The 27,519-nt window shown below is 42.7% G+C and overlaps 1 protein-coding gene across 4 annotated transcripts in view; it reads left to right on the top strand.

The window, feature by feature from the left end:
- The window catches only part of arhgap24 (Rho GTPase activating protein 24), a 545,136-nt gene that overhangs the window by 406,142 nt on the left and 111,475 nt on the right, over positions 1-27,519 (top strand). For all 4 annotated transcript variants that reach the window (XM_041194111.1, XM_041194121.1, XM_041194138.1 and 1 more), the window contains one exon: positions 11,061-11,183. In XM_041194111.1, coding sequence (XP_041050045.1) covers positions 11,061-11,183 — 123 coding nt within the window. The remainder of the gene's footprint in view (positions 1-11,060; positions 11,184-27,519) is intronic.

Genomic DNA, 27,519 nt, shown 5'->3' on the forward strand with positions numbered 1-27,519 from the left:
AGTTGATAACTTGAGTTTTAATTTCTCATTTTTAATTGATAGAATGCTTTTTGAATCTTTTATAACCAAAATTTGAATGAGTTTTGAATGGATTTATTTCTGAGAATACGCTGTTGTATTTACAATCAATGAGAAACTACTGAGAAAACAGTTTTATTCTGCAACTGTACAATTCTACAGCTGTATATTGCCATTAGATTTCAACAACAAATGACAACCTAACAATTTTATTTTATCTTCACTCAAACTTTACATCCAATGAACCTTTGTTTATAGATATGATGTTAGCATTCAACACAACGTTGCTGCCATCTGGTCAGTTACGAGCACATAGGGTTTTTGTCAAAATGCATTAAATGTAATTGTCCTTAATTTACACCTTTTTATTCTGAAACCTGTACAATGTTGTATATTTGCCCGGCAGCACAACTTGAAAGAAAATCTCCTTCTCTCAAAGAGGAACAGCATTACAATTACAAATTCCTTATGATGCTTGGTCTACCCTGCAGTAATGGCATGTCTGGGAACTATTGGCTGTCAATCATGGGCTGAATTTTACGATAGTGGGATTTTACGTTCCCACCAAAGTCAGTGGATTTAGAAAGGCTCGCTGAATTTTACGATCCGTCCCCGCCATGCCATTACTGCCAACCTGACCTTGCTCATAAGACAGAAATAATGTCGATATAGGAAATTAATTTGATATTTTAGAGCAGAGAGAGAGAGAAAAAGAAATCCATCTCACCTCCTCATTGTGTAACAAATTCATTATGAAGCACAATAAGCTCTGTCAGATAACAGGCTGAGATATCAGCTGTAACTTGCACAATGTATCATTTCCAACATGCTATAACACATAGGGCACATAGGAAGTTTAAGAGCAGAAGTGTGGAGGCGCACCTCCAATCAGGGGTGCGCTGCCATTTTATGTGGGCTATGCACTCCCTGTACGGGCGGGGGGGATTCCCTGAGCTGAGAGTGCGCTCTTTCGCACATGCACAAGAAAGAGCACACTCAACTCCCTGAGGTTAAGTGCTGCCTCGGAGATCGGCTCTACAGTAAAAAATGTGAAAAAAAAAAATTCCCTGACATGTCCCCTCATGTGACACTGTCACACGAGTTGGGACATGTCCATCACTTTTAAACATAGTTTAATTACATTTCTAAAAACCTACATGAAACCTCATCCCGCCCTTGGATGAGATTTCATGCTTTTTCTAATGCCCGCCAGGGCTCCTGGCCTGCCCGTCAGGAGTTCCGTCAGGACTTCACCGCACGTCATTTTACGGGTCGGCGAGCGGGCTCCGCCCCCTGACCGGGTAATCCTGGCCATAATGTGGGACACCACAATGGATTTCTGATAGCACTACGGTCAGTAAAATAAATCCTGATAACATCAATTAATGTGTTATCATGGCATAGCAAACTCCAATGGTGGGAATGAAGGGCAGGTTGATATTTCAGATTGACTCCTTCAACAGCTGTAAAAACTCAGCAAAATCACTGATTCACAAAGCTCTTGCTTTCAAGATCCACACCCTCCACCCCCATTACCTCCATTGCCATCAATATATTAGGCAGCATAACAAGAGGATGGAGAGAGACACAACTGTTAGGGCAGACATGTGTAAATCCAACATCTGCCTGAAGCACAGTAAAACTTGGAGGTGTTAGGGCCAATTTCCTGAGTTTATGCTGGCAGCAGGCACCTCCCTCTTAATTTGAATGAGAAGAAAAGTGACGGCAGCACATCTATACATTCTGATTCTGTGATTAGTGAACAAGTCCTTCTGCTGGCAGTGTGAATTCAGACAATATGCCCTGTTGTACCAAGGCACCATGGTACAGAGCTTCCATTGGCCAAAACACTTTAATAACCAAAATTCAGCAAGTGATGGATCGCAGTATGATTTGAATTAGGTTTTTTCTCCCATTCATTTTTTTTTGCCAGTTTCTTCTGGTGGTTTCTTGCTGGGATACAGCTTCATAGGTGCCAGACATCTTCCAGCACCTTGCCCAAATGCCTATTCTTCATCTGTTTATGCATGGAAGGTATCGGAGGCAAGCCTAACCTTATCCTCATGTGATATCCACACTTTCAACATGGGTAACTGCAGACTGATCATGAATGGGAAAATGTGGCCAATTTTCCCCACCTTACTAAGGGTGAAAAGGAATCAGATAAATCTATTGGCACCCTAATTGAAATCGGCTGATTCAGCACTGGCCAAGGATCCAATCTGGGACTACCTTAACCTATGGATAGGATTCTCTTCTTTGAGGTAGAAGAATGGGACAGGGGGGTCGGGGGTGGGGCGGGTGGTCATAAGACTTCTGCTATGTTTCACCATAACCCCGACGTATTTTGCAGGTCGGAGCTAGTTTGGCTCCTGGCAGTGTTCCTGCTGCCAAGTGGGACCATGCTGTTGCAAAAGGGGTGAATGAGGTAATGCTGCAGGGACCATCCTCCAAAGAGGTGGCAAGGAGGTTTAAAGGCACAGAAGAAGCTGATGAGAAAAAAACATTAGAAAAAAGATTCTCCAGCTATATAGACCATGCCTGTCAACTTGCTTAGCTGTGTTCTTGGTGGTTTAATCAGGTGGCACTTGATCAAAAAACCTCCTCCAGGATGGTCCAGTTTCTATATTATTAAAGCATCATCTACAAGATGCATGCCATTCATCCTTTGATACTTACTTCCTGCTCTCCCACTCTGGATCATACTTATCTGTCAGCGCTAGTACTTTACTGAATGTTTGCTCTTGACGGTCTTTATTAACATTCTTGCAATGTTGTTCAAATTGCAGAAGGCGTTTTTGTAAACCTATTTAAAGTTTTGCCACACTTAATGATCACAGGAATTCTCTCCCACCATGATTTTCCTTGTGGTTCAGTTCTGTCTCCGTAAACATTTCTTCTGCAAGTGAGTAGCTTTGGATATGAAACAAAAATGGATTTTTTTTGAAGTCTCTTAGGATGGATCAACATCTTACGATATAAACGGGATTATATTGTTCAAAGGCGTGCTACAAAGAGACAGCACTGTACTAAATGCCACAACTGTTCACAGGCAGAGTTAAATACATGCTCAACAATCACATGATCCCTCACAAGGATAAATGCAATAGAATCATACTATTAATTCCCAATTCAAGCTGACAGCACTTCACAACAGGTCAGGCCAGACCATCCTGCATCAGATTTGTAACGGAGCTAAAACCTCACACTATAAAACAACATGGTTATTTCCTAAAATTTTACAAACTGGACAAAGACTTTAAAATGATTGAAGCTATGTCTGACTATAACCCTGAACTGTAAGAGCTATTCTAGCAGTATCGAAGAAATTTGTGCCTCGTTATCTTTGAAGAGACACTAACGACCCTGTGGACTGCAGAGACCAAGTTCAAATGGAATTATACAAAAGCCATCTACATTTCCTAAGCCAGGCCTGGCCAGCAGAGACTACTTGTGTGCTAGGACAAAGGACCCTGTAATCTCCTTTGAAATTCTTAATGGTTGAAACATCAACAATCTCAAGAATCCAGACAAAGGGATGTCAAAGCCAAAGTCGAGAGCTGGAAGTCACATGACCCCCCCCCCCACCCACACACACACACACCCCACCTCCACCTTAGCTGGGAGAACCAGTTACCCTGTCTTACTGTACTACCAATCAGTCTGCTATTTTCTACCTAGCAAGCAGCAGCTCAGTAAAAGGGCTCTGTCCAGGTATGAATACCTGGCCCTCCATCTACACTGTTTCTACTGGGACTTCTGAACTTCTATACCATTGCCTACAAGACTAATTCATCTTCATGTGCCTATCCCATTGTGGAAGTCATCTCTACTGGAAAAGTGAATTGTCCAGCTTCAGTCTTCAACCTGCCAACCTGTGTGGAAGAATACACCATTGGCCTTCAATTCTGGATTCTGGACTCACGTGAAACAATTATTCTTTATTCTGTGGTCTTTACCCTGTAAATCTTCCTGTCTCTATCCCCACTCTTTAATTGTATAAGTGAAAAAGGAGGCTACATTGTGACCCTCCTCCTATATTTGTGTGTGAGAATAAACTACCCCTCTGAGTTTACCCTATCTCGAATTTGCTGTGGGGTTATTAATAGAAATTGGATCACACCAAAACTGAGGGATTGGGAAATACACCACCACTTAAAAAGGGGGAAATCAAAACTCAAACATCTTTCTGTTTATGAATGGGTGGTGAGAAGAGAAGAGAAATTGGGAGAGGCCCATTATCCTGCCCAATTACAGACAAGGTCACAGAGGGTGTCATAACAATTGACTGCTTTAACCAGCTTACCCATCTGGGGAAATTGTTAATTCCTGTTTACAAAGGGGAGAAGTCTGGGAGGCAGTTCTATGGGCAAGGCTTGAAGCCTCCCTACCACTGTGGACTATTGAAATTGAGATATTGAGATGCAGCTGCAGCGTATGCACAGACTGAACAACTGTTATGTGGGATCTGGTGTTGAAGTTGCAGGGTCCATCAGAACATCATAGACATTGTGAAGGATGGATAATATGGCACATTAGGTGGAACAGTGTTATGATATGGCAGGTGATAGGTGCCAAGCTGACCAAATCCCAGAGAGAAACTTGGCCACGGTATCACAACAATTTTGTGATTTGTATTTATTACGAGAAGATTTTGCACTGAAGTCAGAAGTAACGAGTCCACTACCACCTTCAGTGATTTTAAAGTCTAAATTAAAACATTTATTAACAAAAGAAAAGAAAACTTAAACACACACAAGATTACAGTTGCGCAGTTATCTTTAGTTTTATAACAGTTCCCAAAATTTCTACTTAACTAGACTCCCAAATACGCATCCCTTTCAGGCAACAGTCCAAAATAGATTCGTAATCTATAAAACATCCATCAAGATTACCAAAAGCACCCATTTTTTCTATAAGGGAGTTATTACACAGCTTCTCTCCCCCTCTCACTTGACAGTGAAATTCCAAGGCTTTTAACACAACCTTGCTTCCTGGAACAGCAAATTTCTCTAGAGTGGCTAGAGGCTTTTTCCACCAGTCAGTTTCACACAGTGCACCTTTCAAGATTTCACACAACCACAACCAAAAAGCTTTCCATCCTTCTTTAAATATATTTCCTCCTTTTTGATCTGTAAATTCCATTGTTTCAACCTGTCTTTGGAGGTTACCTTTCCATAAAAATCTTTTATGTTGTCATTATGGCCAGCATGTTTGGGAAAAACAAATGTAATAACTTTGCCTTATTTATCTTGCCATTTGTAAAGATCTTAGCATGTCCTTTGAAAAACTCACAGCCTCTCCCCGTATCTAAAAATGCAAATTCCATTTTACTTAGCTCATCCATTAGTATTTCAAATACCTGTTTTTTACACTTAATCCCTTTGATGACTCAAACCTTGCGGTCTAACTCTCTGCAGTTTACTTAAATTATTCACACACACACACAAACATAAGCCTGCTTTAAAGTATCCCACAGTACTATCAGGAAAACTTTGTTAGTTCCTTTGCAACAGCTATTCAGGACTTTAAGTTGATTTACATCTGTGGGGCAGGGAAATTATTGCTATTTGTTGCCCTTTCTTGAAACTTGATGCAGTTGGTTTTACCGAACATAAGCAATAGGAGCAGACCATTTGGCCCCTCGATCCTGCTCCACCATTCAATAAGATCATGGTTGTTCTGATTGTGGCCTTAACTCTACTTTCTTGCCAGCTCCCCATAACCCTTGACTCCCTTGTCAATCAAAATCTTTCTAACTCAGCCTTGAATATATTCAACCAGCCAGTCTTCACTGCTGCCTGAGAAATAAAATTCCAAACACAAGCAACCCTCTGAGAGAAGAAATTCCTTTTCATCTCTGTCTTAAATGGGAGACCCCTTATTTTGAAACTGTGCTCCCTAGTTCTAGATTGTTTAGGAGAACACATGGCTTCTGAAAAGCCTGAAAGGCAGTTATGTGGAGTGAGAATTAATTTTCCCATGGTTTCTCTGCTTGCAGTTTATTGAGCTGGAGATATTAAAGTGCTAGCTATTGACACAATTTCTCCATTTTCTCTGCTTGCATTTAACCATCTCTAGTTCAGTGTATAAGAATGCCATTTCTAAGATGAACTTGATGAAGTATTTTTGAATCCTTTAGGAACATATTTTGGTGAAATGCAGTGATCATCTGGTGTAATCTAAGATGTAAATGTGATTAACTTGCAAAGGAACAGCAGTGCTCAGTGGTCACCCCTATATTAGTTTTGTCAGAAGGTGAATGTTATTCCTGCCTCAACAATTGTCTTTAATTCCATTTTATGGTTCGGCTCCAAACGTCTTTAATTGGTGTTTTCTCTGGACTTAACCTCCTGGCATGTTTATGTAAAATTTTTTGGCCAGAGTCTATGGCCAGGATATTTTAATAATCTGCCCTGACGTGCCAACTTTATTTGATTTACAAATGTGTAAGAGCTGTTGACTGGCCCTGAATTAAAGTCATAGAGTTATACAGCACTGAACCAGGCTCTTCGGCCCATTGTGTCCATGCCGGCCATCATGCACCTATCTATTCTAATCCCATTTTCCATCACTTGGTGTTTCAAGTGTTCATCTAAATACTCCTTAAATATTGTGAGTGTTCCTGCCTCCACCACCCCTCAGACAGTGTGTTCCAGATTCCAATCACCCTCTAGGTGAAAAATCTTTTCCTCAAATCCCCTCTAAACCTCCTGCCCTTTGCCTTAAATCTATGCCTCCTGGTTATTGACACCTTCGCTAAGGGATTGGATTTCTTTGTATCTACCCTATCTATGCCCCTCATAATTTTGTATACCTCTATCAGGACCCCCTGAGCCTTCTCTGCTCTAAGGAAAACAACCCTAGCTTATCCAGCCTCTCTTCATAGCTGAAACGCTCCAGAGATTTCTACCAGCCACTTGCCATAATTTCGGTGGGAGACTGAGGAGATTTAAAAAAAAATGGAGATCCATTTACAACTGGACATGGGGCGCACTCCCCCAAACATTTCATGGGTAAAATAATATGAGCTGCTAAAACTTAAATTTTAACTCCTGGCAGGAGTGCCATGGGGTTGGAGGGAAGGTGTGGTGAAGGGGGTCACTCACACTGGTAGTAAACTGTCTGTCCCCCCCCCCCCCCACAGCCAGAGGCCCTGTAGATTTTAAGTCCTCCAGCTCAGGTCATCAGTTTGGCACCCAATCCCCTTAAGGCCATGCAGGCTGGTGTGGGGGGGTTGGGGGGCACTGAGATTCTGCTGCAGGGCCTGAAGCATGCTTCCTGTGGGCAGATAATAGGAAGATGATTGGGAGGATTTCACAATCAGAATGATGCAGGAGGGGAGCTCCAGCAAACCGGAGACCCAGCTCATGTGCAGCCCTGAGCGAAACATGAAATAGTTCGCTGCATCAGGCTAGTACTCAGACAAATTTGGACTTGAGTTTTGGAGTGTCACAAGTCCAGATCCTCCAAAGGAAAATCCACCGCTGGATTTTGAGACCACTCAAGTGTACAGGCACATATTGCTGCCAGCTTATTATGAATTTAGTACAGAAGCTGAAATGGCAGCAGTGTCCTGAAAAAAAATACTTCATTTGGGTCAGAAGGATGCGCCAAATATGCATTGAAAGAACGAGTGTAGTGGTTGCCGCATGTTTAGCCTTTTACTTGCCCTGTTTTATACTAAAGTGCAAACTTTTGGCTAGGTTTCCTTAATCTACTAATTGAAAACTCAAATGTGATCAGTACTGCGCTGTTCAAGGTTTCCGATCCTGAGTGAAAAGCATGTCATAAAACACAAGTCAGCAAATCCACATCAGACCCAGAAACTGGCAGCCATTTGTTTCATTTTAGCAATTTTTTGTAATTACCCGAGCTAGTGATCTGAGTTTACTGTCCGCAGGTTTGGTTAGGCCACCAGTGAAATCCTATCTCCTGTTAGTGAAGCTATTTTAGCTCAATGCAGAGAAGGACCCACATTAAAGTCAAACAGCAAGGATAGCAACCATCGTATTTAACTGCATTAAGAAATCTTTCTTGCTAGGGAAATTTAAAAGTATTGTTTTGATCAGACAACCTTATCATCAGTCTGAACAAGCCTGAGTGTTTGCTACTTTTTTCTGCTTTCACGACAATGTCTAGACTGGTGTTGTTGTTCATGTAAAATGCTTCCTGATAAAATTATCACATTTCTATAACACACAAATATACACAGATACATACCTGCTGTGCACGTGCACACACACACACACACACACACACACACACAACCTCACGCATGCACCCCACATCTCTCTCTCTCTATCACACACAGACACAAACACACACACACATCATTTTAATATTGATAGTTGGCTGTCACCACTGAAATATGATACTACTTTCATTGCCACCAAGAATGCTGGGATAGAGTGCCTTTATAGCAATTGCCAAGTGAGAGCACTCATAAATCCCAGGTGATCTTTGAAGAGAGATGAGTGAAAATGTACTAGAGTAAGAGAATAAGAAATAAAAGGTGACATTTGGCCATCTGCTGCATTTGCCACATCTAACAACAGTGCAGTATTTGGTGCAAGTTGCTATGTTGGCCATACACCTTGGGTGGAATTTCACAGCCTCGTTGTGGCAGGGGTGAGATTGTAAAAAGTGGCAAGCCATTCAGAGGTCCATTGACTTCGGCAGGAATGTAAAATCCCACCAACGTAAAATTCCGCCCCTTGTAACTGAAAACCACATGCTTACAATTTGTCCAATGTTTTACAATAGTGCTATTTGAACGTAGAAGTTAGCTCAACTATACCAAGGTGAATTTTTCACTTGGTCCTGAAGGCAACGTTTGAGGACCAGGAAATTGGCTGTTGTTTGCTCCTGTCAAGCTGCTGCTGGGAAATCCCTTGTTGATATATTCCAGTGGGGTTGTGTTCCTGCCTTTTGATTTCTGAATGGGAACTTAGCTGTCATGGGTGTTGCAAGTTTATATCTGGCTTTAGTAGACTTATTCAATCCGCTGATGTTTAAGTGAAATTATTGCTCAGAATAAAAGCAAGTTGCATGGGTCATTTAGTCAAGACTAAATTATGGTAGATTATGTTAGATACATTTTTCTCAACAAAAACAGAATTACCTGGAAAAACTCAGCAGGTCTGGCAGCATCGGCGGAGAAGAAAAGAGTTGACGTTTCGAGTCCTCATGACCCTTCGACAGAACTGGAGAAATGGAAAGCAATGAAGGTGAACAAGGCAACAGAGAAATCCGGAAATCTTGTCGCAGAGAGGAACAGAACTTCTTCAAGGAGGTAGGCATTTCTTGAAGAGCAGTGGCAGTCAATTAAACACAGAGAAAAAAACAAAAAAACTGCGGATGCTGGAAATCCAAAACAAAAACAGAATTACCTGGAAAAACTCAGCAGGTCTGGCAGCATCGGCGGAGAAGAAAAGAGTTGACGTTTCGAGTCCTCATGACCCTTCGACAGAACTTCGACATTTTTCTCAATATCATTCTTGAGTTTATTTTGGATGCATTGTCCTTTTTCTGGATCAGACTGTGGGGAAAGGCTTCTATTAAAGAAGAAGCCCAATCATTGTTTTCAACATTAAAAGAAAACTGACTAAATAAACTGTTTCCAGGAACTCAGCAGAAGAGGGAGATTCTTATAAGAAGAAAGGTCAGAGTTGGCCTTGACTGATCAAAGTTTGATTTCCATTGAAATAAAAGTCTAGAGAGCTCTAAAACAGAGTTTCCATTTGCTATTGTCCAATTTACACTATCTTATAAAATCAAGATCTGCCCCAATGGTAGAGATATTGGACCCCATTTTGTACATTTTTCATGCATAATTCAGACAAAAATGAGCAATTTAGCAGTATGATGTGCCATGCCCAAGCAGCACCTGAAGTATATCTTGCATCAGATTTTGGACAAGTCTCAGGCCACAGGTGGATGCTCACTGTCACCAACTATTTGGGCACATTTCCAGGAGCAGAGCAGGGGGATAATGGAACTTGGGAAGGAAAGATGTGGTGGGGGGTGGGGGGTTGGTGGGGGGGAGGTGCGGGATGTGAGCTGGATGAGAATGTTTGGCTGCAGCTGCCTGGTCTGCAATTTATGGTGGATTGAAGCTGTGACGGCAGAAAGATAGGGGTGGAGATATCAAGTATCCAGAAGTTTTCTGTCAAACATGCAAACAGTTAACCTGAGCACCGCTCCACATCTTGCATCTTCCTCAGCTGAATCTGTAATTGGGAGAGATACAGATGATGTCAATGCTCCATTATTAGGGAAAGGAAAGAATCAGCCAACTGTTTCAGGTTGCTGTCTAGTGTGCCCTGCTGAAATGGGCAAATGTGTGAACATTGGATGAGAAGAGGGTTACATTGAACTCTGTGCTGCCCCTCACAGTCAAACGGTTAATTAATTAATAAGAAAAATCCGGCCTCCAATTGCAGCCCAAATCAAAAAAGAACAGCTTTTTAAAAATTCACTTATGGGATGTGGGCGTCGCTGTCTACTCCCTGGCCTACATTCTGTGTCACCATGTCAAATAGTTCACCAACTGGCTCACAATGGAAGAATAGTCACTTAGTTAAAGTACTGGAGGGCTTTGGATGCCATACCCTAGCAAGCAACAGTGCTTTGAAGAGAGGAGGAAAGGAAATTGTGGTCAAAGTGTGCACTCCTAACTTCTAACTCAGATTTGGACATACTGATGTGGTTCACCATTGCTGACAGGATGTCATGGTGATATAGCATGTTAGTCAGGGAGCAGCTGGTGGCAGAAGTGCTACTACCAGCTGTTCTCAATATATTTTGGATCATAGCTGCAATTGCAGCCTCAGTTTCTCTTGTGAATTGATTAACAGGCTGTTTACCAGAGGCAGTGACAGGTTTCTGGTAAAAGATTTGCTCATCTTGCCAGTCAGACGCTGACATATGTGAGATAGAAACCTAAAGAAATAAGAAAGCAAAACTAGGGTCAAGAATTATCCAGATAAGTCATTCAGATGGTTTTCTGTGGAATATCACCATTGTATTGTGCCTTCTAGGTGGAGATCGCGATCGGATGACCGCCAACCATGAAACATATCTCCTCATGGCCAGTGCACAGAATGATATGGAAGATTGGGTGAAGACTATTCGCAGAGTGATATGGGCTCCTTTTGGTGGAGGTAAGCTTGGGGTTGTCAACTGTTTGGCTGTAATTATTTTAGGGCAAAGCCTTGTAACCTCATATTACCAGTTTTATTAGTGCAGCATGTTAAGTGGGAGGTGAAAATCCTATTCTGAGCCACCGGATCCAGAGGGACTCCATTTATTTAAACTCCACTGAGCCCCATGAAATGGAGTAGTTCATCACTGGAACTGTGTTGTTCTAAGTCATACTAGCATGATGATGTATATTAGTGCTATAGTACAGCATTCCTACTTTGTTTTGCAGTTGATGTGCCAATAGTTAGGAATAAGTATGTATGGCAAGTATGGGCTGAGTACTTACACCTGGCTTCCTCCAAAACATTGGATGGTATTATGTACATGTAAGGGAGAGGTGGTGGCATAGTGATACTGTCACTGGACTAGTAATCCAGATACCCAGGGTAATGCCCAGGGGGCCAGGGTTCAAACTACAGCAGATGGTGGAATTTGAATTCAATAAATGTCAATGAAACCATTGCTGATTGTCGTAAAAACCCATTTGGTTCATTAATGTCCTTTCAGGAAGGAGATTTGCCGTCCTTATCTGGTCTGGGCTACATTGACTCCAGACCCACAGCAATGTGTTGACTCATTAATGCCCTCTGAAGTGGCCTACCAAACCATTCAGTTAGGCAGCTCACCACCACCTTCTCAAGGGCAATTAGGGATGGGCAATAAATGGTGGCCCAGCCAGCGAAACCCACAACCCATGAATGAATTAAAAAAATGCCTCAATGGGGAACGGAGCTTGGCCAAAGGGGTAGAATTTAAGGAGTGTCTTAAAGGAGGAAAGTGAAGCAGAGAGGTGTAGCAAAGGTATGTCAGAGCCGAGTGCTCAGGCAACTGAAGGCACAGCACTCAATGGTGGAGTGATTAAAGTCAGGGATTCTCAAGGGGCCAGAATTAAAGAAGTTACTGGGGCTGGAGGAGATTACAGAGATAGTGAGGGATGAGGCCATGGAGGTATTTGAAAACTGAGATGAAAATTTTCAAACAAGATGTGGCTTAACTGGGAGCTTGTGTAGGTCAGCGAACATGGGGGTGATAGGGGAACCAGACTTGCTGCAAGTTAAGGCATGGGGCACCAGAGATCTGGATAACCTTGAGTTATGTGGGGTCAGATGTAAGAGACCAGCCATAAGTGTATTAGAACAAGCAAATCTAAAAGTAACAAAGGCGTTAATGATGGTTTCAGCAGCAATGAGATGAGACAGAGGTGAATTTGGGCAACATTATGGTGATGGAAATAGGCAATCTTACTGATAGCATGAAAATGTGCTTGGGAGCACATCTCAGGGTGAAATATGACACCAAGGTGGAGAAATATCTGGTTCAATTTCAGACTGTTGCCAGGGAGGGGCATGGAGTCGGTTACTAAGGAGTGGATTTTGGAGTGGGGACCTAAAACAATGGGTTTGGTCTTCCAACATTTAATTGGAGAAAATTTATGCTCTTCCAGTACTGGATGCCAGATGAGCAGTCTGATAATTGAACAACAGTGGAGAAGTCAAGAGAGGTGCTGGCAAGGTAGAGCTGAATGCCATCAGCGACATGTAAAAACTAATGCTTTGCTTTCAGATGATGTTGCTGGGGGGGCAGCATGTGAATGAGAAATAGGAGGGAGCCAAGGATTGATCCTTGAGAGGTACCAGAGCCAATGGTGCAGGAGCAGGAAGAGAAGCTATTGCAAGGTGATATTCTGTCTATAATTAAATAGGTAAGAATGGAACCAGGCGAGAGCAGTACCACTCAGCTGGGTGAAAGTGGAGAATCGGTGGTGGAGGATGGTGTGGTCAGCCATGTAAAAGGCTAGAGACAGGTCAAGAAGGATGAGGAGGAATAGTTTGTTTACCTTTCCCACTGTCACATAGGTGAGGTCAAGGGTTTTTTTGAGAAGCGTGATGACAGTAGATTTAAAGGAGCAAGCAACTGTAGCTGAAGAGAGAGAATAGTTAACAACATGGGCTAATATGGAGCCTGGAGGGGAAGTTGGGTGATCAGTGATATAGTGGGAATAGGGTCAAGGAAGCAGGACAAAATGGGATCAGAGAGCGGATGAAATGAGAGAAAAATGCAAGTTCAGGGCTAGGGCAGGGGGCAGCCTCAGAGGAAGTTTGACCCATTGGGCTAGAAGAAGGGAAGGATGTGGCAGAGGTAACTGATAAGATGATCTTGCTCTCAGTGACAGCTACTCGCACTTATTGTTGAAGGTGTAGGTGGAAGAGACAGGGAAGTTATTTATCAAGACAGTTTCCAGTCAAGGAAAGAAGCTGGGAGTTATTTAGATCCTGGAATAGTGAGCAGTTTTAACAGAGGAGAAAAGAACCTGATAATGCTTTATGTGGTCCAACCAGATCTGGTAGTGAATGGTCCAACCAGTTGTCCTTTCAAGTTTACTCCTCTTGGAGTAAAGGGAGTGGAGATGAAGGCTGTACTGGGGTAATGGTCAGGGTGAAAATGAGCACTGAAGACTAGGGCATCAAACATCGAGAGGGTGGTGTGGTTGAGCAAATCAGTAACTGCCAACATGTGTGGCAGATGCAGGGCCAAAGACTGGATAATTGAGGATTTGAAAGTGCAGTTGTAAGTGACACTTGAGCTCCTCCGAAACCCTGCTGCCATGTCCTAACACAAACCTAGTTTCATTCACCCATCATCCCATGCATGCTGACCTACAGTGGCTCCCAGCCTGGGACTTAAAATTCTCATCCTTGTGTTGAAATCACTGCATGACTTTGCCCCTCCCTATTTCTGTAACCTCCTCCATCCCTACAATCCTCTGGGATATCTGTGGTCCTCCAATTCTGGACTCTTGCACATCTCCAATGTTAATTGCTCCACTGTTTCCAGTTGAGCCTTCAGCCTCTGAGGCCCTAAGTTCTGGAATACCCTCCATAAACCTCTCCACCTCATTTTACCTCTCCTTCAATGGCTCTTTAAAAACAACCACTTTGACCAAGTTTTTGATCATCTGTTTTAATTTTGCTAAGTGTGGCTCAGTATTAAAAGTTGTCCCAAAACGCTCTTGAAAGCATCTTTGAATATTTTTCATTCTATTAAAGGTACTATTTATGTGTAAGTTGTTGTGATATAAGATGGCTCACAATTAAAGAGCTGCGGGGTGTGAAGTTCAACTACAGTGAAAACACACAATGGACGATAGTTTTTCGTTTCCAATGAAGTTACAGGATCTACCACTTTGAATGGTGATGTCAGAAATGGAGGCAACTGATAGAGCAATAATGTCAATCATCAGATATCCCACTAATCCTGCCTCCAGTGACCGATGTACTTCATTGGTGGGGGGGTGGGGGGTGGTGTGGTGTTGGTGGTGGTATAAAGGCCACAGGTTTAAAGTTGTTTTTTACATCAATAAGTAAAGCGGTATTTGTGAGCAGGGTTCCAATATTTTCAGTTTGTGCGCGTAGTCTTCTGCTGGCCCCTTGAATCCAAGTTGTTATAAACCACCAAAAATTCTTGCTTTCCGGTCCCTCATACAAATGGGTTCCAAACAAAAGTACACTAATTGCCGGGCTCTGACAATCCTTACATGTTCAGGCATGCATGTTTCCATAGCATCAGATGCCCTCCCACCATCCCCTCACCCCCACCTCCAAACACTATTGTTATGGCAACAGAGCAGGTTTCTTCAAGCTTCTCGTTTACAAAACCAAAAAGTAAATGCTTTCCAATTGAGGGCTATTCGACCAATGGCTTGCTTTGTTCCTCGAGCGGTCAGTGAGGTTGAATGAGATTTTACAATTTAAGGAATCAAAGCTGACACTCCAATACAGCATTGGCGGTGGAGAGGTCTTTGGGATGGGGAATTAAATTGAAGCCTTGTCTGCCTGTTCAAGTGGCCATTAAAGTTATCAAGGTCTTAATTGAAAAAAGGCAGAGCCAATAATCTGCCTTCAACCAAGACCAGCAAAAAGAAAGACTTGCAGCCTCAACACTTTGCAGCCAACAAAATACTTTTGAAATGTACTTACCGAGATACTGTAGGGAATACAGCAGGCTACTTGCATCCAGGTCCCACAAACAGAAGTTACACAATGATCAATAATCACTTTTTAGTGATATTAATTGGGGGATAAGTATTGGCCAGGACACAGGGGAGAATTCCCTTCTCCGCTTTGAGTAGTGTTGTGAGAACTTTTATGTCTAACAGAAAATTTGGGTCTTCAGTTTAACGTTTCATCCATCGACAGTACAACTCTTCCTACAGCACTGTGCTGAAATGTCAGCCTGGGTTATTAAATAAATTACATAGAACTTACAGCACCGAAAATGATCTTTTGGATCAATTGCTTTTTGCTCAACTCTGGAGTGGGCCTTGAACCTAACACTGTCTGACTCAGGGGGCTGGATTATACATTAAAGGTGGGCTCCCTGTACCCCAGCATTATTATCAGGGACAAACCCACCTCTGATTGGCCGGCTCACCCTATTTTAATTTTTTGGATGGCGGGCTTTTCATTATTTTGAGGCAAGACTTCCGTCCCTCTTCAGGAAAAGTCCAGCCTCGTAGAGCTGCCAGTCAATCGGAGGTTGGCAGCTCTGCAATACTAACAGTGGCCACTGTCAGTATTGCAGCTAGGCCAAGGAGGAGGCATTGAGCGGTGGATCTGGACTTTCAGCGAAGCCCAGAATCTCGGTGTAGTATTTATGGTTTTATTTAGTGTGTAATGTACCTTTAAGAATAACACTTGTTTGGCAAGATCACATGATCCGTAGTAACCAATAGGAGAGCAGCACGGGCTACCTCAGCCGGCAGTGCAGAGATGGAGTTGGAGTTGAAAGCACACGTGTAGTTGCTGCTGAGTATATTGTAAATAAATTTAAACTTTCCACCCAAGAAGTGTCTGCAGATCAACTGTATCATTAATAGTACGGCTCAGCCACCCTACAACAAATTACAACACTCGGGCTGGCAGGTCCCAAAGAGAGGAACGAGGGGGATGGAGGCACAACATGTACAGGGCGGTAGGGTGGGGTGGGGGTAGGAATGCAGGAAGGGAAAACTGTGGGCGGGGTCCTCCAATTGACACAGGAGACCCAGAAAGGAGGCACCTCCCTCCCCCTGCCATTTTCATTGGCCAGCAATCCACAGAGACAAACCTGCCAGGCTGTATGTTGAGCGCAGGCCTTTCCCCCTTCCTCCCCCACACCCAGTTAACCTGAATGCCAGTGGGAGGAGAACCTTAAGTGGCATTAATTGCCCATTTAAGGGCCTCCATTGGGCCATGGTCCACCTAGTGCCTCCCCGGCTGCCCATAAAATTGCATTGGGGGCAGTGGCAGGCCAGCGGCTAACATCCTATTTTAAGGGTCCACCTGCCTGTTTTCCTGACCCTAGCTGGCCCATAAAATCCCATTCAGGTTATAAGTGTTAACACTAATCCATTTGTAAGCAGAAACAGTTTAACTGTTCACTCATCTCAAATGCTGTTAGTGAGATGTCGTTGTACAGAAATTGTCTAACAAGTTCTCCTGCAATTGAACTTAAAATGGAGAGAAGTGTAAAAGTGGCCCACTTTTCAGTTTCATACTATTTCAAAGTTAAAATCACTCCCAATGAGTCAAGAGCGTTTTTCAGGTCAAACAAGGTTGAGAGATGGGGAATAATTGAACCCAAGTCAAAAGGATGAAAGGAGGAAAATGGGGGGGGATGGGTGGGGGTAAGGGAGATAGGTGAGGACACGGGAGAGAGATGTGGAAAGGGTGAGAGCAGAGCAGAGATGAAAGTAAAGGGAATAGAAAAAGGAGGGGATGGAGAAAGGCGGGGAAAGGAGGGAAAGAAGAGAGGGAGAGAGAAAAGGGGAGAGAAGATGAGCATGGAAGTGGAGCATTGAGCAGGTGAAGATAGGGCAGGGAGATAGAAGGTGAGGGAGAGATGGGTAAGATGGCACACACAATGTACCATATTGAAGTCAGTATGGAAGTAGGTTCTGGGAAAGAATAATTTTTTCCCCTCAGAGCGAGCGACTTCCCACATTATATTTTCTCCTCAGCTGCTTCTGATTTTTTTGCTTTATTAGTTACCTGTGACTTAGACACTCTTCCTTGTGGGCCTCCATTTACTTTGCTACCAGTGTTGCTGACAGATATTTGGATTTTCACTGCTCTGGTTTTCAAATCCAAAGTTTCTGGATTTGTTGGCCCCAATTTAGTGCCTTTTATCCTTCGAATTTTTTTTTAAGTGCCTGATGCAATCCATGGTATGTTAAATTGCGAGTCTTCAGGATGGGGCCTGTCATGTAATGCTAAGTCATGCAATGTTATGCTGACAACAACACCTATTGATATAATGGCCTCAGAATGTTAAGGACCAGTGGTAATCTTAATGTATAATGAATACAAGTATTTAGTACAGTGATTACAAGAAAATTTTGGGGGAGAAGCTGTGCATTTTGACTCCATAATAAGATCGTAAGACATAGGAGCAGAAGTAGGCCATTCGGCCCATCGAGTCTGCTCTGTCATTCAATGATCATGGCTGATCTGATGATCCTCAACTCCACTTTCCTGCCATTTCCCCATAACCCTTGATTCCCTTACTGACTAAAAACCTGTCCATCTCAGCCTTGAATATGATTAATGACCCGATTTCTACAGCCCTCTGCGGTAAAGAATTCCACAGATTAACTACCCTCTGAGAGCAGAAATTCCTACTCATCATTGTCTTAAATGGGCGACCCCTTACTCTGAGATTAGGCCATCTGGTCCTAGACTCTTCCACAAGGGGAAAAAACGTCTCAGCATCCACCCTGTCAAACCCCTTAAGAATCTCATATGTTTTAATAAGATCGCCCCTCATTCTTCTAAACTCCAATGAGTACAGGCACAACCTACTCAATCTCTCCTCAGAAGAAAATCCCTCCATACCCGGGATCAACCTAGTGAACCTTCTCCGGACTGCCTCCAATGCCGGTATATCTTTCCTTAGATAAGGGGACCAAAACTGTTCACAGTATCCTAGGAATGGTGTAAATAGTGCCTTGTGTAGTTTTAGCAAGATTTCCCTATTTTTTTACTCCATTCCCTTTCAAATAAAGGCCAACATTCCATTTGCCTTCCCTATTACCTGTTGAACTTGTATGTTAGCTTTTTGGGATTCATGTACAAGGACACCCAAATCCCTCTGTGCTGCAGCTTTTTGCAGTCTTTCTCCATTTAAATAATATTCCGCTCCTCTATTCTTCCTGCCAAAATGCATAACCTCACATTTTCCCATATTATATTCCATCTTTCTCGTTTTTGCCCATTCACTTAACCTATTTATATCCCTCTGTAGACACGTTGTGTCATCCTCACCACTTGCCTTCACACCTATTTTGTATCACCTGCAAATTTGGCGATAGTACATTCACTTCCCTCACCTATGTCATTAATGTATATTGTAAATAATTGAAGCCCCAGCACTGATCCCTGTGTCACTCCACTAGTTATAGGTTGCCATCCTGAAAATGCCCCCCTTACCCCAACTCTCTGTCTTCTATTAGTTAGCCAATCCTCTATCCATGCTAATATACTGCCCCCAACACCATGGGCTCTTATCTTATTAAGTAGCCTTACATGTGGTACCTTATCAAATGCCTTTTGGAAATCCAAATATATTATATCTGCTGGTTCCCCTATATCTATCCTGCTAGCTACCTCCTCAAAGAATTCTAATAAACTTGTCAGGCATGATTTCCCCTTCATGAAGTCATGCTGACTCTGCTTGATTAGATTATGTAATTCTAAATGCTCTGCTATTACATCCTTTAGAATAGAGTCTAACCATTTTCCCAATGACAGATGTTAAGCTAACTGGCCTATAGTTACCTGTTTTTTGTCTCCCTCCCTTTTTAAATAAGGGTGTCACTTTGGCAGTTTTGCAATTCTCTGGGACTTTTCCAGAATCTAAGGATTCTTGGAAGATTACTACCAGTGCATCCACCATCACTGTAGGTACTTCCTTTAATATCTTAGAATGCAACCCACCTGGTCCAGGGGACTTATCAACCTTTATCCCTGTTAGTTTCCCTAGTACTTTTTCTCTAGTGCTAGTTATTGTATTTATTTCCTCCCCCTCTTTTTCCCCTTGATTATTTAGTATTGGAATGCTATTATTGTCTTCTACCTTGAAGACTGAAGCAAAATATTTATTCAACTCCTCTGCCATTTCCTGGTACCTCATTATATGCTCGAAAGAAGGGGTACCCAGTCTTTTGTCTTCATGGATAATGTACCTTGGCGCCTTGGGGACCATGTGTAAGGTCTAAATTCCAATTCCCATTGATTTCCATTTATCACAAGTTGTGAACTGCAACAAACCTTGTCGTTTTGCTTTAGGAGTTATCCATCAATAAGCAACAGCATACATGTAGCCATTTTAAACTTCCAAATTCCAATCTGAACAGGATCTGAACAACGACTAAAAAATATAGCCTAGAATCACAGAATACAGGCTGCCCACTCGCCCATTACAGCGAGTGCCACACCACCAGGCCCTGGGAGATCCCTGCATGCTCCCCTACCTATCTAGAGAGCTGGCCAAGTCAACCTGGCTGGAAGAGACAAAAGAAGTGACCTGAGTAGACCAGCTCCAAGTAAGACTGCACAATGTACTGAGAAAACAAACACTGTGCTCCGAGGGGGTATGTTACTGTGAGGCTTCAGTGTTTAATATTAGAAAAACAGCCATGCGTGAAACCAGGAGTTCAGGCTGTTTTTATAAACCATTCGACTGAGCTTCTGTTTTATGGTTTACGAGGTTATGTAACTCACCTTAGGGTCTTGTAACTCATAACCAGACACTCCTGACAATCCTCAGTTGCATGAATACTGCTCCTATTACTACCACAAACCAATTGAAATGCAGTCAAAACAAAAATATGAGCATAGAGTGTAGATTGTATTTAAGATCATGGGTAGACTGGGGCATATTTACAACCAAAAAAACACTGTAGAACGTGGCATTTAAGTCGACCTTCGAAGCTTCAGAAAGTCCTTCCCGACGGCTGGTCAACTTGTACGCCAAGCATAAAATATGAACCACCGGAGTTGATGCAGTAGGACCCATTTCTGTTCATCAGTTGGCATGCATGGTCTGCTCTGTGTGGGTGTGTCTTAAACTCCCACACATCTTGGCAACATGACCTGTATCTCCCGCTTGATCCCATGCGCCAACTTATAGGACGAGTATGACCCTAAACATGTACGTCTGAGCTGAGAAATTGAGGCCAGCTCCTAATGTGAGTATAGCCCTAAACATGCATTTATTACCTGAAAGATGGGGGATTGAGTTATGCGCCTAGGCCTAAACACGCATTTTGACAGCAAAAAGCTTTGGTCATCTTATACGCCGGGTTGACTTGTATACCACAATCTACAATATCATGTATTCTTCCCCACACCAGATGGATAAATTTTCACTTCTCTTCCACAAACAAATTGCTGCCAGATAAATTGTAAATTTTAAATCAGAGATTGAGAGATTTTTTGTAAACAAAGATATTAAGGAATATGGGGCAAGGACAAGTATATGGAGTTTAGATTGTAGATCAGCTATGATCCCACTGCTAAATGGCCTACTCCTGTTCCTATAATGATCAGGAGTAACAGGTTTCTTCTCTGCCATCCAGGTGGAAAAACTGCGGCCGGGATTTTCCAGTCCTGCCTGCGATGGGAATTGTCGCGGGTGGGTCAGAAAATTTGATAGACCAGCCAAAGGTCTTCATTTTGGGTGGGAATTTCCAGTGTTTCTCTCATTTCCCTCAGCTTCACCCACCAAATTTAAGTATACGAGTGCCCAAACATTGCAACATTCACTAGTTTTAATTTTGCAGAGACCATAGTGTCCAACTGCAGCATCTGTGCTTTTAATTCTAAGGTCTGAATTTTATGTTCTGAGGTCGGCTCAATGCACATAAAATTGTGCATATGATGTTGGGCGCGTGTGCTGAGGTCATTTCTCACACATGTAATATTGAGGTTGGCGGGAACGGCTCCAACTCCCACACTCAGCTGCTGACAGTTAAAGGGCCAATTAAGGCCACTAAAAAGCCTATTGACTGGGAATTTATAATGCCTGTGTGATTTTTGTGCTTGTTGCTCAGTCAAAATGGACAGGTGGGCAGCACGTTTTTAATTAAATTGTCATCCAAGGGCAGGATAAAAGGCCTCCTGGAGCACAAGCACTTCCATTTTATTTGTGATTTTGCTGCTGTCATATTTCTGAGTTTTGACAGATTTGCTTTTGATTGTGCAAGCTTTCTAAGCTGGTTCACCTAAAAATCTATGCCAAAGTTCCAACAAGGTAGATCAACCTGCACAAACCATGGGGAACACTGACATTGACAAAAGATATTGGCCTTGAAAATCCATGACCATTTGGCTATTGCCACTGTAATTATATGGGGGTGGGAGGGTGTTGAGCTGCAGTAGGGGCTCTCTGAACATCAGGCTCCCCATGACCAGGCCTTCATTATGACCCAGCATACAGATATTGCAGGTTTGTCATCGGAAATGTTCCAACTGAGCCAGTAGTAGATGCGGAATATGACCAGATCCCTGCATAATTAAAAAGGTTTTTTTAAAAAGGATTCTGCTACAAAAGGGAACAACCACACTTGGTTTGCAGCCTTCAACACCCCTTCCTTCACTTCGTCCCCCAGCACAGCCATTAGCCCGAGCTGCGCCACCTCAGCCGGGCAGTCCAGAACTGCTGCAATAGCAGTTAGACCTTACATTAGTGAAGAAGGGATGCACCCTTGATGCACCCTTCCAACGTCTACCACGTTGGGACATTCTGCTCTGTGGAGTTCAGCAGATTATGGGTTCAAGCCCCACTACAGAGAGTTGAACACATGGGCTTCCAGCCCCAGCACAGTCCTAACAGAGTGCTGTACTGTCTGTGGTGCCAGTGTTCAAATGAGATGTTAATCTGAGACCATATCTACCCTCTCAGATGGATGCAAGAGATCCAACATTGCTGTCTATGGGAGCTTGCTATGCACAAAGTGGCTGGCCGGCATATTTTCCACATTATAGCAGTGACCACACTCTGGGACGTCCTGAAGTCATGAAAGGTGATGGAGAAATACTTATTCATTATTTTTTCTTTCTTCACTGATCTAAGTATATAAGGAGAATCCCTTCCCCAGCTCTTATTAATAATGGATTGAAAGGAGAGGGCGGGAAATTGGAGTTGAGGCCAAAATGAGATCAGCCATGATTGTAATGAATGGTGGGACAGGCTCGAGGGGCTGAATTGCCTACTCCTGCTCCTAGTTCTTATGTCCTTATGTTCTTTCCACACTCCCTCCACCCACAGCTTCCTCACAGCTGCCACAAAGTTTAACTGTATCAGCAGCAGATGCTGGGCATGACCTGTAGATTTTCAAGGCATATTTCAGAGCTACTACACACAAATACATTGAGTCAGTGAAGGTTTTTGTCAGGATCAGTTCATAGCCGAAAAGCCGCAGTATTAACACCAAATTTGTTTCTATGTTGTGGGACCTATCTGTTTTTCCAGAGTCCTGGGGGATACCATTGGACCTCGCACATGATTTGTTCCCATCCCCGCCCGCACTGTCAGGCCAACCAAAAGACACATTTCACGCTGGGCATGCCTGAATTTGCCACCAATGTGAAATAGCGCTGAGAACGCGATCTCACCCGGGAGCAAATTCTACATCCACCTCTGGGCCCGCCGACTTCATACGCATGCCAAGTTTGAAATTCAGGCCTAAAGTTTTTTTCACACTGGAATGTTCTAGAGCAGTTCTGTCCCACTGCAAGTAGATTCTCATAAATGGAAAGTAACTTGAGAGCTGAAAAAATGAAGAAAATACGTAGAGAGTGACTAGCCTTTAGTAGTGCACAAGTTGATATTGTTCACCCCCAACTCCCTCAGACTGTTTCACACATTTCAACAAGTCTTTGCAACAAGCTTCTTACCAATGTGCCGGAGGGAAAAAAAACTGGAAACCTGCAATATTGTCCTGCTGCAGGCAGCCCAGAAATGTACGGTTTGACATAACACCCCTGGTTACTGACAGTAATAGAATCCAACCTAGAGCTCATGCAAACAACATAGATCACTTCTTCCCTAAATCTTTTTTTATTCAATTATGTGATGTGGACTTCTCTGGCAAGGCCAGCATTTAATGCCCATTGCTAATTGCCCTTGAGAAAGTGGTGGTGAGCTACCTTCTTGAACCACTGCAGTCCATGTACTGAAAGTGCTTCCACAGTGCTGTTAAGTAAAAAATTCCAGGATTTTGACTTGGTGACAATGAAGTGATGGCGATATATTTCAAGGTTAGGATGGTATGTAACTTGATGTGAGAATGAGCAATGTGTCGGACAGTGACGTTACAGATTGTGGTGGCATACAATTCTGCTGCTGCTGATGGCCCTCAGCACCTCAGGATGTCCAATTTTGAGCTGTTAGGTTTTTTCCATTTAGCATGGTGGTAGTGTCACACTACACAATGGAGGGTGTCCTCAGTGTGAAGATGAGACTTTGTGTACACAAGGAGTGTGTGGTGGTCACTCTTACCAGTATTGTCCTGGACAGATATAATGGGGCAGGTAGATTGGCGAGAACCATTGATTCAATTTAAGGTTCATGGCTGTATTTCTTCTGATGTAAATCACATCATAAAACATCATTCTATTTATACAACATGTCCTTGCAATATAAACACTGGATGACTTTTCTCTTTCTACAATTTTCTCAAACTGAAAGACGAATAAAAGCATTTTAAATAAGACAGTGCCCATAGCGAATCCATGGACAAAGGTGACAGCATTGCTCCAACAAACAAAAGATGCAAATTGACACATAGCTGGCAGTGATTTTATCATAATGTAAGCCATGGGCTGCAGAAACAGCACAAATGCTAAAAAAAAAAATAGGTTTTCAATTTAATTGAGTCAGAAGAGAAAAGCTTTTTAAAAAAAAAAGTTGTACTATATATTTTTTCATTATTCACTGAAAAGCATTCAGAGCAGAATGTATGAGGGCCATTCAGCAGTGAACAAAGACCTGCTGAAGATCTTGGGTGATATCTTGAGTTGTTCCATCAACACTCCTGTTATTGCAAAGTAACAGGCTGCGATATCAGAGTGGCATTGACTGCATAATTCAAAGTATTTGTTTCTTGTGGCTTTTAGGCACCAGCTTTGCAGACTGGCCCCTTTCCAGTTACCACTATCTTCATTACCTTCTAATCTGTTCTGAACAAATACCTTCTGGGTAATTATGTCAGTGGTCACTGAATATTAATTTCCTCTGTATATTAGGTTTTATATTCATTGTGCAGTTGTGGCCCATAAATGAATAGTAATTGGATGCTAATGCCAACAGAGTGTAAGGCATCGGGTATTTGATAGCTCAGACCTGACCAGTGCATTTTTCTTATTAGGAATGTTTCCATTTTTGGCAATGTTCCCAAGCAGAATTGAATATCTGTTAAAGGAACATTATTCTCATGAAAAGATACATGGCTATTCTTTCTTTTATTGTTTGGCTGCAAACAGATAGGAGCTCATATCTTTGATCCTAATGTAAATGCTGATTCTGCACCCTTGTGACCTTTGGCACCAACTCTACCAAAGATTGCACGGCAAAGGGAAGCTCATCTCATTATAATGATAGGTGCATCTTGCATGCTTGTCATGGTTGAGAGAACTGTCAGGAATCATAACCAGGAATACTAGCCCACTCTCCAGATCTCCCCTCTCCCCCCACAGAAAGAAAGCATAAGTGTCCCCTGACGAACCTCTTCAAAAGGGAGCCAAAACTCCCTGAAAATCGTCACTGCAGTATATCTCGTAAATGGTACACACCACTGCCGTTGCGCTTCGGTGGTGGAGGGAGTGATTGTTTAAGGTGGTGGATGGGATGCCAATCAAGATGGCTGCTTTGACTTGGCTGGGGTCCAGCTTCTTGAGTGTTGTTGGAGGTGCATTTATCCAGGCAAGTGGAGAGCATCCCATCACACTCCTGACTCGTGTCTTGTAGATGGTGGACAAGCTTTGGGGAGTCAGGCAAGTAACTTACTTCATTTAACTTTAACCTTTTCCTTGTGAATAAGAACTATAATAAACAACACTAGCTTGCTCTTGGTTACAGCGCTGATAAATAATTGCTTTGATCAGGTTCACACTCAAACAGGCCAATTAATATATTGGCTTGGTTAGCACAAATGTTACAGTAAATGCTTAGGTTTTTTTGGCAGACCATCACAAGGGACTGTTCTGGACCAAGGGCTTCTATTCAACTTCTTCTTACTTTTGGCTACAAGAAGTGAGTGGAGTGTCTTTCCAACTGCATTCCCATTCCATGATTCACCAATAGGCCTATCTATAAAACCAGCTGGCTCTGCCTTACAAGAACGAGTTCTCAGGAGTCTTCCTAGGCTGGGGTCAAATAAAAAGGTCAATGTGTGTAGATGATAGGTGAATGCTTGTAATCAGAGAACAAACCTGAGTTTACTTCTCATTGCTTCCGATATGGTCAGATTGCTGTGAGGTTTACAGAACCATCCCCTTACCCATGTAAATGGTTAGAATTATAGAATCTTATAGTTTAGGAGGAGATCACCAAACCTATACTGGCTCTTTAAAAGAGTTCAATTTATCCCATAACCCTGCAAATACGTGCTCTTCAAATACATGTCCAATTGCCTTTTGAATGTTCCGATGGAATTGAATTCCACTGCACTTCCAGGTACATTAGTGTGTTCCATAACATAAAACAGTGTGTGTGACATAATTCTTTTCCCTAAATATATTGTTCATTGAAATTGAAAATGGGAGGCTCGACAAGCAACTGAAGAGGAGAGTGAAAAATCATGAGGCATGGAGAAAGGATCTGAGGATCTGCCCTTAGACAGCTCCCTTTAATCCCTAACAAAAACAGAATTACCTGGAAAATCTCAGCAGGTCTGGCAGCATCGGCGGAGAAGAAAAGAGTTGACGTTTCGAGTCCTCATGACCCTTCGACAGAATCCCTCCTGGATATGTCGCTGTCAGGAATGTTTAATTCCTATACCTGCCCATATTTAAGTCAGGTCTCTATTAAACATTATTTCATCATCCTGCGTGGCAACTTGCACCTGCAGATTGTCAATCTTACTTGCAACATGCCTCGCATGAACACATGCCCATTCCAACACCATGCTAGTGGGCTTTGCTTCTTTCATTCACCTACTTCCTGCTCTTTCTACAGTTACTCTGTCCTGTTGCTGTGTCCCTCCGAGTTTTCTATGCAGTTTGTCTCTCTTTACTTCTAGGTCCTGCTATACTACCCCTGCTAAATTAACTTAAGCCCAACCTCACTGGTCCCGTGATCCATTCAGGTGCAACCCAATGGAACTGACAAAAGATCATTGACCTGAAATGTTAACTCATTTTTCTTTCTCTGCCTATACTGCCAGACCTGCTGGGCTTTTCCAACATTTTCTACTTTTATTTCAGATTTCTAGCATCCACTGTATTTTGTTTTTGTATTAGTGATTTACTTTTTCAGGCACTAAGGAGGTATAACACACCTTTTGGGGATCATGTCTATTGTTGTAGAAACAACTGCCTATTTCCCCAACTACCAAATCCCCTATAACAACCACACTGCTACTTTCTTATACCCACCCTGTGCAATTGAATTTCCCATCTGTTACGGATTTGCTTCTGACTGTACCTTCCCCACCCAGGCGAGGTGTCATTGCCCTCACTGGCATTCAACATTGAATACTGATTTGTGAGTGCCATACTCGTAAAGGTTCTTGCATTGTCTGACTAGCCATCCTAGATCCCTCATGGTCACCCACTGTCTCCCAAACTCTAGACAGCTGCAGAGCCACCACCTGCTGAAACGTGTTATCCAGGAAACTCCTGTCTACACTTTAGTTGTGCCAACTGTTCATCAAGATCAGAGATTCCCAGCTTGAGCAGTTAGCTGCACCTCCTGCATATGTGGTTTTCCAGGTGTCATGCCCAGTACGGACATGTCATATTATGCGCTTACAGTCAATACTTTTAAACACACACAAGCTGTTAAGGTGGCTGCCACAAATCATGTAACTTTTGGCATTTGGACTACAGTATCAAGTATCCGGTGAATACCTAATTAAATGTGGACGTAGGTGAGGATGCCTCACAGCCATTTGTGGAAGTCACACTTCTCATTGTTTAAGGATGGGCCAACAGCTAAAGGCTGTGGAGTTTCCAGACTGCCTCTCTCCATGTTTCATACAGGACAAAAGGGAAAATCAAAACTTAATGTCCACTATCAACTTCCTATTGTATCACA

This window comes from Carcharodon carcharias, chromosome 1, assembly GCF_017639515.1.
Source record: "Carcharodon carcharias isolate sCarCar2 chromosome 1, sCarCar2.pri, whole genome shotgun sequence".
Classification (NCBI taxonomy): domain Eukaryota; kingdom Metazoa; phylum Chordata; class Chondrichthyes; order Lamniformes; family Lamnidae; genus Carcharodon; species Carcharodon carcharias.